The 15,976-nt window shown below is 37.8% G+C and overlaps 1 protein-coding gene across 5 annotated transcripts in view; it reads right to left on the bottom strand.

The window, feature by feature from the left end:
* MTUS1 (microtubule associated scaffold protein 1) overlaps positions 1-15,976 on the bottom strand; it is a 91,081-nt gene that overhangs the window by 63,446 nt on the left and 11,659 nt on the right. For 3 of the 5 annotated variants that reach the window (XM_027907077.1, XM_027907080.1, XM_027907079.1), the window contains exons 3-6: positions 7,980-8,156; positions 4,145-4,276; positions 2,087-2,176; positions 959-1,006 (exon numbers count right to left, since the gene is read on the bottom strand). In XM_027907077.1, the coding sequence (XP_027762878.1) occupies positions 959-1,006; positions 2,087-2,176; positions 4,145-4,276; positions 7,980-8,156 (447 nt within the window). Of the gene's footprint in view, positions 1-958; positions 1,007-2,086; positions 2,177-4,144; positions 4,277-6,447; positions 6,653-7,979; positions 8,157-15,976 lie in introns of those variants that run through there. The other 2 variants (XM_027907082.1, XM_027907078.1) reach the window with 2 other exon arrangements.

Below are 15,976 nucleotides of genomic sequence, written 5' to 3' on the forward strand. Positions count from 1 at the left end.
AGTACCAGAGTTGCAGGTCAGAACTGATTTGCCCAATAATTCCAGACTCAAATTTACAACATCTGCTTGGCTACAGCATCCCTTTCAGAAAGACATCTGCTATTCACTCAAGGGAGAGAGGGCTTTCCAATGATCTTCAGTATCTTTCAAAAAGGGCTTTTCAAGGAGTAATTAATTACAAGCAGCATTTAATTCAGTAAATACATGCTGATTCTCAGGAAACTAAATTAGACTGCCAACTCTCTTGAAAAGACCTGGAAATCGTTGCAAGTAGAAATGTATTCTGAAGACTTTTCTGTCTCCTGGCAGATAGAAATTGGCACCAGGTGTCCTGACTGGCACAAGCATCAAAACAAACCCAACAGAAAGTCCTTAAAACTCTGCCAGATTTTGAAACGCCATCTGCCATTTAATCAGCTGTGATTCCCTTCCCCTGCCATATGAGCAGACACACATATCAACATCCTCGGATAATTTCAACTTCTTATACAAGTGTAGTCTGCAGTGATACACAGAGACAGCTCACATCAAAAGAAAAGAAAAGATTCTGCATGATTCTTGTATATGTTTTTTTTTAAAGCCACAACACATGAATTCATTCATTACTTAGCTCACTGTGGCTAAAAAGCAAAAACTACATCAAGTTTTATTTCAATCGTTGTTTGTTTGTTTTTGGTTTGTTTGTTTGTTTTAAATACCATTTAAACCTCCTTAAGTTTTACAGGAAACAGTGTAACAGATAGCACAGATTGCATATTTTAAGACCTGGGTAGCCTGACAGTAAGTAAAAAAAACCCAAGACACCTTTTTTTACCTTTAAAACTGAAGTCAGTGATAATTTCAGAACTACCCACTGCAAATCTGTCCTTCCAAGAAAAGAACCAATATAATAATACAATGTATAAACCTAATTTGAGTTGCACCACAGAAAATACAAAAACGCTCTCAGAAAACTCACCAGGACCCAAACAGGACAGGCTTTGGTGTACATTTCTTCCAGGAGAACCTACGGTGTTCAGGAAAGAGAAAAAAAAATTACACTTCAAGGGAGCAAAAAAAATACAGGATGTGTTCCCATTAAGCCAAACATGTATTTTCCATTACAGTTATCATATTTCATTTAAGTCAGGGAGCATGGTTTTACTTTATTTATTCAGAAAGGACCACAGATAATAAGGAACTATCATCTGTACTGGCATCATAGTAACTTTTTTCCACCTATATGCTCATATAGGAGTAATAAATTAAAGCATACTCAAATGTGCTACTAATCAAGTTAGATACAAAGGAAACACTGAAAAAGTTAATCCACCCTACCTATATTGGAGATATGTGAAAATTGACCTCAGAACCTTATTAAGGATACTAAATGAAAGCAATCTTTCAGACTGCTAAGTGCAAAAGTCATGTGCAGAAGTTCATAAAGGGTCTTTTGACAGTACCTTTCTTCAGAATTTACAAATAGTGTATGATCCTTCAACAGGTGTTTCAATGGGAAAAAGCTACTCTGTACTGTACCATACTTGTTACCCTCACCTCAGCTTTGCAAATGGAACTTTGCTCCCAAGGCAAAAACTTTGTCTTACAAAGCCTTCCTGAAGATTCTTATCTATTATTTTGATTCACTTTCGCAGAAATTACTAATTGCAATTCAAAGTTAAAGATAAAACAAATGGCTGATACAGAAACATACAAGTGGAGTAAATATCCTCAACAGACAGAGCTGACCAACATGCTCTCCCGAGAATCTTCCTTAATTTAAACCCAAACTTACAAAAATCTAGTCTATCTTGTGTCTTGCAAGTATACAATCTTACAAGAGGATGACAGGACATCATTTAACAGACATTATTGGTCTGTTAAATGGTCATTAAGGGATGCAAGTTTTAAGTAGACAGTAAACAATGAATGTCCCTTAAACAAATACTTAAGGAACACTTTGCAGACTCAGTCTCCAGTACTATGAACTGCAAGGAAAATGGGCAGACCATCTCAATTACTCTGAAGTCAGAGCATAGTTGCTCTTTCTGAATACAGAGGGATTCAAGAAAAAGTGAGAAACTGACTATACCCAACAGCTGATTACCTCTAATTTCACTGACTTTCCTTCCTGAGTGCAGTGGCCCGGCTGATTTTGGTGTGCACTGGTTCAGTGAAGGAGACTTGGTTTTGGCTCCTAGAAGTAAAAGCTGAGATGAACTTTAAAGTAGAACTATGTCACCAATTAAAGACATATCTAATATTACACATTTAAGTACAAGATGCACAAATCTACTCAAACACACAAAGACAGGCCTTCTAAAACATATAAGCTATATTTAAACTTAGCTTTGCTTTACCAGAACTCATATTGGAATAAAATGATGTTTTTAATAAAGCTTCTAAGCAGGAGAAAACATTAGTAAAAAATTCACTTCAGTACTAAGATCTAATTACTTAAAGTCTCAAAACAGCAGCTAATACAAGACAGCTAAGGAAAATACTGCCTGAAAGAGACCTCTAGAGGCCAGCCATCCAGACTCCCACTCAGAGCAGGCTCACCATCAAGACAAAAATCAGTTTTTTTCCAGATGAGCTGTACAGCCTCCAGGAAGGGAGGCTTTATGGCATGACTGGGCAAGGTCGCATGTCCCACTCTACAATTTGTGAGCATTTTCCACTGCCACATCATCTGGTGCTACTGAGAGGAGTCTGGCACCATGACCCTTACAGATGTCCTTTCCAAGCCACTGACTACACAAGCTCAATTCCCTCAACCTCTGCTCAGCAGACAAGAGACCCCAACCATCTTCCTAAGTCTCCAGTTGACCTTTCCAGTTTCAAAACAACCCTCTTGAACTGGGCAGGCCCCAAAACTCAACACAGTAGTCCAGGTAACACTGACAGCTTCTTCTGGCCACACTGTTCCTGTAGATGCTGAAGGCAGGCTTCCATCAGCCCTATCCAGGTTGCTGATGATGTTGACTTATGCACAGCTGTGCCACATGTATTCTACCCCCACAGAAAACATCAGCTTTTCAGAAAGACATATGATTTGTGTTTGTTTCAAAGTGATTTATGTTTTGTGGTAAGTTCTGTTTCTCCTCACTGTTTACTATTTTAAAGCGTGTCGTTACAGCATGATATTTGGCAGGCATCTCTTACTTATTCTCAATTATGTCAGATACCAGCTTAAGTCTAAAGCAGGAGTACAGTATTTAATTAGGTTTATCCAATTACAATAACCAGTTCATCACAAAGATGGTCAGAAGCAAGTTGATTATAGCTAGGATTTAGAAAAGAGACACAGCAAGCTTGTTTATCTGCTCCCATTATGTCTTTATTTTGGCCAGAGAATGAGTTGTCAACGGGTGTTTGTGGTTTGAGTGGAAGAAGCACTGTTGGCTGATCAAGAAGTCTTGATCTGAACAGAAACTGGAACCAGAACAATGTTTAATACAAAGCCAAGGAGTACATTTAATGTTTTCTTTAGCACAAGATAATAAAGTACAATCATCTTATCTCCATTAAAAATTAAAGCTTCCAATTCAGCCAATAAGAAGAATATTAAGAAAAAGCAGCATGAAAAGCTGAGCTGTTGCTGGGACTTCACCCCGGAAGGATGAGATAATGCCACTGATCTATGAAAGAAGATACTTCATCCAATAATACCTTATTCAAAAAAATATCTCCATCCCCCAAGGCCCTTTCTCTATGCTGTAAGGGGTAAAGATAATGCAAAGTCTGCACGAGGACAAGAACAATTCAGGACAAATTCAAGGTAGGTTACCAACAGCAACAGAATCTGAGCCTGAACTTTCTGAAAGAAAAGAACTCATTAAAATACTGTAAACCCCATGCGATGACACCTAGCAAGGTGCACGTAGTCCCTGTACCATGCAAACCTCTGTTGTACCACAGCGCAGACCTCCTCTTCCACTTCCCTGAAATACCTCCGTCAATTACGCCAATTCAAAGAACATTTTAACCTTCCCATGAAGTCTTACAACACTCGAAGCATCACTGATGTGATTTTACTTCCTCGCACTGTTTTCCGAGAGCACCATTACCAAACGCTGCTTCAGGAGGCAGATACCTGCAAGCGGCAAGGTACTGTAACAGCAGGAGCTGTGCTTTCGCTCTATCTACAAACAGATCCATGTACCTTTAGGAGTTGACTTCAACAAGTGCAATCTAGGTCTTGATAATGCTTTCAAAGGGACAGGTCCCGAAGTGCCATTCTGGCAGGCTGGTTTTGAAGGCCATTCTCCATTCTTGATGACTGTGGCATTTGCAGCTGCAATGCAGAATGACAAAGAATTTGCTCTAAGCATAAACAGTTTGATGAAGCCAAGCCTGTCTTACTAGAGGTTGAAGGACCTTGAAAAAAGTTTGAGTTTATTACCATAATGGAAATTTTTCCTTGAAAAACAAAAACCTGACATTTTGGGAAAACATTGCTTCCCTTTTCTAGAAAAAATCTTAAAATACTTCTAAAGTAAGTACACATTGTTTTGGGTACTACAAAAACTATGTATGCTGACACAAAGAATAAGAAGCTGACATGACATTTACCAGAGACAAGCAAAAACTAAGTCACTCTGGAACAGTTGGTCACACTGTTACTCTTTTCTCTAGTCATTAAAGAGGGGGAAAGCTTTTGGCATGCATTATCAGGTTTGCATCAGATTAGTATTTTAATGAGGCTGGTTATTGGGCTATTTTTAAAGGCTTGTCTAATATTGTTCATCAAGAGATGGAACATACAGTCTTGAGATCACTGTAGTGTCTTTAAATGTACTAGCATAAAGCATATAAGTTAACTGCTTCAAAAAGATGGGCTTTGGCCACTAAATACATTTTCAACCACAGAAAGAGGGACAGAACTTCCTTCTCCTGCAGAAACACACGCAACCAAAGCCATCCTCTTTTTTTAAGATAAAGAAAGTTGGAGCTTCTCAAAAGGCACAAAAGCTAACTATTGCAAAAGGATCGATACATGAGGAACAATTTGCATAACACATCAGTAACACAGTTATACTGTGTGAATCTGACCTTGATCAACATCAGATTAAAACCAATTTGTTTTGGTAAAACATGAGGCCTGAAAGTCCTTAACTTTTTCTGTAAATCACTAAATTAAGGATTTTTGCTTAGAGTTTACTGCAAATAGTAATTTGCAGTATGCCTACAGACTGGTGTGCTACCTGTAAATCAGAAGCACACCATGAAAGTAACACTTCGGGTAAGCAAGCAGCCTTCTGGAGCAGGACTAGTTAGGGCACTGTTTTGCCCTATTAAAATCTCTGAAGTCAGCTAACCAGGCTGCATGCAGATAGGAAAACAAAAGGCAGACTTGCAAAGTCTGATCACTATATGACTCAAAGCTACTTATTCACAGAATTAGGAGCAGCTACTGCAATCCTGATTGAAGATGGACAGGTATGAAATGATCTCACCCCAGTTAAGATCTAAAGAGTTTAAAAAACTCAACTCATTAAATGAATTTTAGTGAAGTACTGACTGTTCAGAGGTGCAAGTTCAACTGCTAGGAGCTTTTTAACTTCTGAAACACTATTTCCTTTATTAGTAATTATTCTAATGCAATTAAATTTGGATTTTTGTTTTTAACCTCAGACTTTAAACATTTCACTACATTCAAATCATAGTATTTTCAGCTCAGCACTAAAATTTCTGAGATTTCTCTACTGTTAAAAAAAAATTATATTTTCCAATGCTCCAACTGACAGCCTACATGAAAAATATGCTTTTATTAACAACAGCATTTCATATCTCATGATTTCTAAACTTCTCAAATAGGAAGTCATTTTAGAGAAAAAAAGATCATAAAGTTCAAGTGCTCATTAGACAAAAAAATCCCTAATGCTGCCACAGGGAATTACCAATCTAAAGACATCCTATAACAAAGGGTTGAGCTGACATAGCAAGAGAAACACTTCTGTCATTTTTTTCTCTGTTAATACAAGGCAAACTCCTTAAGCAAAACAAGCCAGGTGACTTTGTTGAATTAATACTGTTGACAGAGCCACAAGTTTGTCATAAATTTCATGACATTCACAGCGTAAGCCTCCCATTTTGATCTTTGTGTCCCCCATCAATCTAATAAAAACATTTTATGATTACAAATACAATTTTTTCCTGACATTTTTGCACAGTAGATTAAATGAAAGAATAAAAAACAAGAACAGCACTGTACTTAACATTAGAGTATAAAGTAAATTCCTTAATTTTTTTCCAATTTAAGGTCATAAAAATTTCACTAACATATGAATTCTATGTAATCTAAAGTCCTTATACTCAGAAAACCTTACTATCAGACATAAATCAGCAACTAAAGAAAAATAATCTCACAAAAAAATCAGCAAATCAAAATATTGCATATATTTACCAACCTCCACAAAACAAAAAGCATGCTGTAAAATAGAAATAAAAAGGAACACAACCTACTTCTTTTCCCAGTAAACGTGGCTAACAAAGGAACAATGCAAAAGCTGTAAGACCCCACTACCAGCAATGTCAGTAAGGTAATATCATAGTGGCTTCCTGAGTCAGTCGGTGGTGTTAGTGTAGAATTGATAAAAATAACAGGAGAAAAATTAGTTTCTGTGCAACTGCGGAGTCCTCCTGGTATAGTCATTTAAAAAGATCAAAGCAAGCTTAAAGTCTAGGAAACTGCAGCCATGTTCAACCTCTCATATTGCTCTCGCTTGGTCTTCGTGAATCGGAGTGGAAAAAATTGTAAGCTTGAAGGCGGTGGACAAAACAGATTACAGCAGCTAGCAAATCAGGCTAAATAAGGAGTCATCTGTTTGGACACTTAATCTGAATACACTCCTTTGTTGTAAAGCGATGACCCCATCCTTTGTTACATGAGGGAGCAAAACGAAGAGAGGACAAAGCTGCTTAGCAATTCCAGCTACAGTCCTAAACCTGAACAGCAAAAGTCAACATGGCTGTCACAGTATCAGAACCGATCTGACTACAGAGCGATATGCACATGTATATTTTATCACACGTACTCTTATTCCTTTAAGGAATATGTTAAGTCTTAGTCTTTTAATGAAGGCACTACAGGGGGGGAGAAAGAAAAAGCAAGGAGAAAATTTAGTTAAGTATGTATGCATATGCGCATATATAAACTACAGATGTACGATAAATCACAGTTCTCCTTCTCAGTCCATTGAAGACTGATTTAAGTGACATCTGGCACAAAGAAAAGGCGTTTGCCCAGTCTTCAAGATATAACAGATGACATGATACTAACAGAATATTTGAATGTAGTCATCTGAATACATATAGCTGGGAATACTAATACTACTGACATATTTTTTCACCAGAATTCCTACAACTGCTGTATAGCTTCAGATCACAACTAGTTCTATTATTTTTCCTCCCTGTTTTTAATCAAGATATATTTGGTTAGGTCATACACTGATGCTTGCAGTTACCTTAGAGATTACAGAAGTCTACCCATGCAAAGTTTTACCTTCTAAAACGAATTTCACTTACCAGTCTTTGATTTCATCTACACATTTTGTATTAAAACTCCGAAAGCAGTTATAATCCAGTTCAAAAAAACATTTTGTATCAAAAAACCTGTAATGTGCTTTTCCAAATATTATGACAAGTAAACCATTCTGTTCAGACTTATCGCTCATTACACTACAGGTAAACACTAGGAAACTCTTGCTGAAGAACACACTGGTTTTGTAATCTTTCAGGACAGAAGAGGAGCTGTACCAAAACCGCTACTCAAACCACAACCCAAGGCTCAAAGCTCCTTCAAGGCAGCATGTCTCAAAAACGAAAGCTCTCAGTTAAGAGGCAAAAAAGTAAGTCCTAGAACTAATAAGGAGTACAACTGGAATTAACAAAGGCCTTTGTCAGCCAGGACTCCCTTCCAAGAGGATTTTTTCCAACAAGCAGTTGACACTGGCTATCAGTTAAAACCCATAACCCTCACAGATACTCACAATTACTGCTGAAAAGACTTCGCTCACTCTGAGTGCTGCTGACTGATGAGAGGCTAGGTGTTCTCTCAAGCACTGATCTTTTGACAGGCACTTTGAATTTGGCAAGGGATTTACCAGAGCTAGTCAAGGAGGCTGGAGAATTTTTCATTGAGGCATGCTTCTCTCCTGGCAAAGATCCTATACCTGTCAATTAGGGGGGAAGGAGGAAGGAGAAAGAAGAACAAAAAGAGTTGGAAAGAAGCTTAAACAATTGCTTCTTTTACACATATGTCTACAAATAAAAATATTTACACAGTAAAAATCCATATAAAAAGGCTTAATCTATCTCATATTGATAAGGTAAAAAAAAAGCTGTAAATGCAGAAAAACAGTTCCAAGGATTTAAAGCATCATATTTTTCCTCAAAAAAGATTGGCCCCTTCAAGACAGACGTCTGCACACAAAAAAAGTCTTTCTTGCATTGTCCTACCTCTGTGTGTTATGGTTTGCTGTAGTGATCATCCCATAAAAACATAAATAACCTCCACTTCACAGACAATCTAAGAAAGGATCCGTTTGTTCCCACCCCCAAAACAGAGATTCCCACCCCATTCCACTCTAAAAGATAACATCCTTCCAAGAACATAGACAGCATGAGAATACTCACATAATATACTTAAAACTGACTAATTCTGCAGAACTAATTAAACAGCACTCCCAGAACCAAGTTCTTAATGGTCAGCTGGTGCAGACACATTTTTATACTAATTCCAGTTTTCATTTGAGCTTGTTGAACACAAACTCCCAATGGCTAAGTTAAGCAAATAGGAAAAGTATCTATACAGGAGACAGGTATGCCATCTTCAGGATAGGAGTTTACTCTTGCACTACTAACAAAGCAAATAACCCTTCCACAAGAAAATTTGAGTTTAGTCAAATTAAGTTTTTAGTTTATTTCTGAAAAGTGTGCACCCAGATTAAAACTTCAGTGACCCAAAGGAAGTTATGTACACAGAGACTTGTCTTGGCAGCTCTGAGTTGACACTTGTCAGCTCCAACAACAAAATCTTTATAGAGTCCTCTGAATATGGAGAAGAGGTTTTCATTTTTGTACAAAAACACAGACATGGAAGACAGATTTATTTTTTTTTTTAATTTTGTTATCTATTATAACAAAATATATCTAAAATAGCTTAACTTCTGATGTCATTGCCATTTTCAAGTCTGACAGGTTATCTCACTTGAAGAGAGACAATTACAGTGTTTCAGATTTCACTTTGAACAATCAGATTTCTATGCAAAGGGAATACCCTTCCCTTTATTCTTGTCACTATAAATCACATTTCAATTTTGCTTAAGCTAAAATACTGCTGAACTATGACAGAATTAGCTAGCAAATTCCACTTTATTCAACATCAGGTTTACTATAGGAGCTCCACCCTTTAATACTAACAACCAAGAAACCTTAGATTTGCACCAAGACCACAAAAGCATGACACTAAGGGGACTGCATTACATTTTAGGCACGAAGAACACACCCAGTGTCTGCCTTTCAACAGTAGGTGGTGTGATAGGATTAGATAACCTGTCTCAAAACATCCTGAACCAAGTACGCAAAAACAGGAACAGCACTGGTAAAGAAAGGTATGTCCAAGCAATTTTCCTCAGTTCAGATCATTTCAGTAACAAAAGGGAAACCCTACATACAACATACACTAAACCTTCGTTGGCATATTATGTAATACTGGTCACAGAATATAACACACAAGCTTCAATGAGTCACTAAACATGCTTCGTGTCAGATCTCCCTTTGGAAGTGCACTTTTACTATGGAGAACTGTAGTTCTGTATATGGCTTTAGTGTAGCCTGCTATTAAACCTCTGAGATAAAATTATCAGCCATATTTTAGAACTTTTTGTAAGTTACTGCAAGGGACACTTGAACAAGGGACACTCACTAAAGAGCTTTGTTGTGCTAGGAGAACAGCATAAACCACAAGCTCACACTTACTGAAAACATCTTTAGAACACAGCATTCCAGAAAACATATCTGAAATAATTTGACAAAAAAAAATATATAAAATTTTTGTGACATCTGAACTTCGTAAAACAAATCTGATAACTTTATAAATCTTTTCACTGTTTTCTAAAACCTTGTTTCATTAATGGATCAACATACCAGAATAATAAGTAATTCAGACCAGTCAGAAGTTCCTTTTCTAAATAATCTCTCAGCAAAACAAGTGCAAACCTCAAAGAAACTCCAAACAAAATAAATTAAAAAAAAATACCCCCTAAAAACAAACAAATTAAAACCACAAAATCCCCCAAATAAGCCAAAACAAGAAAAACAAACAGGAAAAAAGGGCCGCTGTACAAACACTGCCTGTTAAGGTTGTATGACTTACTGAGTTAAAGTTCTACATTTCAAAAGGTAGCTAGAGGAACAAATGCAGTTTATCAGGTGCATTTGATTAAAGATGAAGGCAGCATGTTTGACTGCCATTGTGCTGGACTTGTTCATCCAGTTCTAAACACACAGGAACAAAATCCTGTTTTCTTCACACTGATTTTCACCCAAGAAGGGTAAAAGCACGTATGCAAAAACGCTCAGTCTCGTCTCATACTGCATGTTCCCTATACATGATTTGCAGCCAGCCCAGCTTCTCTGCAGAAACCAGAGTGTGACAGTGCCCTGAACCAGCAGTGAACTCAATCCCCATTCAGGGAGCACAGCAAGCTCTAGGACGTTCAGTTTCAGAAGCAGGTCAAACAGATGACATTTGCTCTTTTCTTAGTTCTGCTGCTTGGTACTTTCCTGTAAGGCTTCTATTAAAGTAGTTACTCAAACACTCAAATATATTTTTCAAAAGCCCTGCTCAAGGGAGAATTTCTTTCAGGTCATGACACAAGATCATTAAGCAACTACTCTAGGTGTTACTTTAACTAACAATTTTACAAAGTATTTTTATAAAATAAATACTTCCCTTCGAAAGGAGTTACACAGAATTAAATGCAAAGGTTTTGAAGACAGAAGCAGGAAGATACGGTCTATAAACAAAAGTGCTGGAAACAGGCGTAAAAGCAGGATATTTAGTTAACCATTATTACAAAGACAACAAGCAATAGCAAAGTAACAGGCTTTCATCAGTTATTTAATCTAGTTGCTGAAGCGGGATACTAGAAATACCACATTCCTCTACAATGAATTAATGAGTTGGCAATTCTTTAGAAAAAAGTCTTCATGCACCAACCATGTTACTTGGAGTGTGTTAAAGTATTTCTTGTATTGGAATGGAAATAAACAAAGAACAAAGCTCATTCTTCAAGAAGCTCTGAAGTCAGCTTCCATATCCTTACTCAAATAATCATCCTCTCATATGAATCCCTTACAGGTGGTTATTGTCAAGAAAAAGTTAAAGCTAAGGCTTCCTTTAAATAGCACTGGAATATAAACCCCTCAAATTGAGAAAATGTTGACATCAGGTAGATTGTAAAGTCAAAAACACATTCACAAATTCTGAAATTTCATGTCCACCATTTCAAACCACAGCAACACATTTCACATCTGGAGCTGAGCACTGAGCAACTGCATTCACAGAGCCACATGACACCTGGAAATGAATGGTTGGAAGCCTTTCCCAAACATAAACTTTGGGCAGACTAAGTGCAAAAGGATTATTTTGGAAGGATGTTTTTTGTTATTGCTGCTTTTGTTTAACCCTAAAGCTAACACTAACAGCTAGTTTGGCCTTACATTGCCTTATGTCTTGAAAATGTTGAGTTCTGGATTTTTGCCTTATGCTTTTCAGATTTTTTCTGAGAATGTAAAATACAAAGGGCTCTGTTTTGAAAGTGCTAAACATCTTAGCTTATAAAAAATAAATTTAAGCATGATGAAAAATCCCTGTTTAAGCCTATGGTAAAGTCCTTATAAACCATGGGGAGTAAACCTTCAAGAAAACATGCTGGGTTTTGGCATTTACTGAAATGAGCAAGTAAATAATGGAAAGACAAATTGGACTTTGATATTGTTTCCAGCAGACTGATCCTAACATAGTTGTAAGAGTGCTTATGGTTGCCATTTTAAACACTGCAAAGCAGGAGCAATACTAACAGTTTTCTGATGGCTGCAAGCTTTCCAGTTTGCCTGATTAGCCATCCAGCAATACCAAATATATTTTATATTATGCTGTACACACATCGGTGCTCCTTCAAGGAACAAAGAGTGGTTACACCATATTTTATAATTCTAAAGGTAATGTCCTAATTACCTCTCCCTTTTAAAGTCTCAAATTACTACCAAAATGGCAGGACACAGTTATGTTATGTTGCCAGTACTGGTCAACTGTTCCACATAAACATGGAAAAATACAGGGACTGTCAAGTTACTGCCGGGTCTTTGAATATTTACAAGAGAGATTTAGTTGTTTAGAGGGTAACAGCTGGTCAGAGAACAGGCAAGACTCCATTCTCCATGTGATGCAGACTTCCACAGCATTCTGTCCATTCCTCTACAGTCCTTAGACGGGTAGCAAGAACCAGCAGCAAGCTAGTGCCAAAACCTTAACTGGGGTGCCAGCAGCCATGCAGGTAGGTATTCCTGTGTTCTTCTTCCTGCAGCTCAATATTCTTGGACTAAAACTGGAAAACTCATCATCAATACGGTAGAACATTATATTAGCAGTTACCAAAAACCAAAACAATCCTTTTTGTTCCTTAAAATGCTATAATCAAGAGTGATTGGCGTGTTTTCAGTTAAGAGAAGAGAGAGAAGACTAGTCTCTCATATATGCCTACCATTCAACTTCACTTTTCCCCCTTCCTATCTGGTCCAGTTTTGAAATGGGGCAGATTTCCTCACAGTTAAATCCCTACACAATCAGACTCCTCCCTTCTCCATCTTCCCACAGGCTCAATCCCTTGCATGTGACCTCTCTAGCACCTAGAAACATCAGTTCTCTTCCATGGCCTCAAGTATGAGCTCACACCTGATCCTTCACTTCCAGGGCCATCTGCCCATAATGCTGCCTGCTGGATTTCGTCAATTTTAGGTTTTTCCTTTTGCAGACTGAACTAGAGCAAGCCCCATGAGAAATCACATCTGCACAGTCATGCTGCCACCTCCTATGACCCCAGGCAGAGGCAGTCTCTGGACAGCAGGTAGCTTTACATCAGCTTCCCAGGCCAGCTGCACAGTGGTGGCAAAGCTTGCTCTCTCTGGCTTTGCCAGGAGACTGTCCTTAGCTGTTTGCAACCTGACTTAAACAAAGCAACCCCAACCACTAGCTTAAACACAGCTATTGGAAAGTTCTGTCTGTTTAGGAGTACTGGGCACAAGAAGTCAAATCAATATAACTACAAGGAAAGTTGAGGCAAGCAAAAGAAGACCATCAACCCCACCCAATTATGCTTTCATTACTGTCCAACTCTTCAAGCCACAAACCCCTTGATGTGAGGCACTGAAATTTGTTTGATAAATTGCAGCTTTTGTTACCTACAAATCTTTTAAGTTTTCTGTCACAGGAGTTCCTCGAATGAAAGAGGAACCTCACTGTACCAAAACAAATACAAGTTTCTTCTGAAAGGTAATTATACCTATTTCTCTCCTCCTTTACCTCTACCCTGAGAGAATTCAGAACTAAACAGTACAAGTGAAGAGCTACTTAAGACGCACCAGCATGTCCTTGCAAGTAAATGACTAGGTACCAAGAAATTCCCCTGCAGGGAAGTTACTGCACACCTCCCTCCTAAAGGAGAATGTTCTTATAAATACATCCACATTTCTGATAGCGTTGATATATTGACTGTTAGAATCAGTCTCTGCAAGTACAGTCATGCTTCTTGCTACAGGTACAACACATTAAAACTTCAGTGGGGCTAGTCACAAAATCGCCTGTAAAAAGTCTGGGAACGTGAGTGAAAACTTTAACTCCCCAAGTAAGATCAGGGATGGCACCATAAACAAAGCTGACAGGATGAAATGCTCCCTTCTGGAAGCTAGAAGCCAGGAGAATATCTGAAATACCATGAACTTGGGAATATAAATAATTTAAGTTCATCCTCAAATGTTTCCAACTGCCCCTCTTCTTCCCTACCCCAGTAAAACTCACAGAACCACATACAAATTATCGAGAGGTAAATCAACCAATTTGCTTTGAAATCATTCATTGCAGCATATCCCATATTATCACATACTTGTTTCTCACGGTGAATTTTACTTACAAAGCTAAACAGGAAGTATTTTATTCCAAATGGCCATTTTTATGATGAACCCTATGGCTTGCAAAAACACAAGCAGCATCTATCCCATGGTAAGAGCTCCTTGTTACTGAAAAGTAATAGAAGAAAACAGGTGTCAAAGTTATATTAAGTTTTTCTGCTAGTGCATGTTGTCAAATTGACAAAGCTGAATTCAGATTACATCATTTTATGTTTTCTTTCAGGCTTCAAATTATGAATTGACCATTCTGCAGCTGAATGACCAACACCTGGGGCAGGGGCTTAGAGGTCAGTATTTGGCACAAGGTTATATATTGCTCCAGGCAGCTTCCAGCAAACCATTCCAGGAAGTGAGGGCAAAGTGGACTGGAAACATTACCAGCAATTCCAACTCAAGCAACCAGAAAAATACTTCTAGGCCCTCACAACTAGTGCCATTTTCTGAATTCTCACAAACTCATCAACTGGACAAAAGTCCTTTTGGATACACTGAGTAAGTTTTCCCCCAGTTTATACTGCAAATTAAATGATAACAGGTTATGAGATAAAGCTATACAGTGGAGCCGCCTGGGCAGACACAACAGAAGAGGGATGATAAACTATAGTGTCATACTATTAACTACAGACCTTATGCTCCGTGGAGACCTGTGTATCATCTCCTTCCCACACCTCTGAATGGGAATATGCGAGTTTTAAGGTCACTTTTAAGACAGGGTTTAATTAGAGTAATGAAGCCCTACAGATGCATTAAAGAAAGGGAAACAGGGACCAAATAATTTGGGCTAAGAAGGACAAATAATGATCTTGGATCAGTCAGCATAGGAGGAACCTGCTTTTAGGACCCGTAAAAGAAGCTGGCTGCTCTGCAAAAGAAAAGCATAAAAAGTCTGGCTCAAACTAAATTTTAAACCTTATTTGCAGACCCTGGTGCATTCCAGATTTGTTTATGAGAAATTATATGGAGACCATTACAAGTCTACTCCAGGATTTTGAGGCAAGTCCTGACTGTTTCAGTCCAAGAACATGGAAGTTATGCTTGCCTTTTAAAATATTTTGTTTCCTCTTGGCAGCATGTCAATACAACTTTAAAAAGTCACATGGTAGATAGCAAGAATGATACAAGCTGAAAAATTATTTGCAATAACTATATTTGGGTTAGCTCCTGGTTCAATATCAGAACGAAGACTCAAGGATTGTGGGAATGCTTACTGGAACTACATTCTTATGGTTCTGCTTCACAAGTGTTGTGAAAGGCTATACCAGAAAGTCCTGAATTACCAAGTTTATATATGTTTCCAGCTGTATGAAAACTGATTGAAGCCATTTGGTTTCAATTTTCCATCTGAAAAGCCTGTCTTCGTGCAATAAACAGCAATAACAGTCAATAACCAACTGAGTTGCAATCTGTCACTGCTGTTCTGGTTTTAACTTTGGAAGCTTCTCTCAATTACACATTTAAGTGTAAAATGAAGCCAAAATTCAGCTGCAAGAATTTAACAATTATGAGCAACAAAATAATTTCAGAGTATCACTAAACCTGCTGTGGTCTAATACAACTTTAACACATGTTCTATAGCATATGGGAAATTATTTTTCCCACACTACAAATAGTTGCGGAACACAGGAAAAGTCCTTCAGCATGATCAACTTTTTATACGGAGAATATGTAGATTTGTCCAAAATCTTTAAGGAAACACAGAATTCATCCTCTCAAGCTTCTCTCTACCCAAGCTTTCATTACTCTGGTTAAATGCTATGAAAATACTACAAGAGAAAGAGATAGTGCCACTGGATTAAATTAA

The sequence above is a fragment of the Empidonax traillii genome, unplaced genomic scaffold (assembly GCF_003031625.1).
Source record: "Empidonax traillii isolate 1590-97213 ecotype Southwest subspecies unplaced genomic scaffold, ASM303162v1 scaffold1398:size116460, whole genome shotgun sequence".
Lineage (NCBI taxonomy): Eukaryota > Metazoa > Chordata > Aves > Passeriformes > Tyrannidae > Empidonax > Empidonax traillii.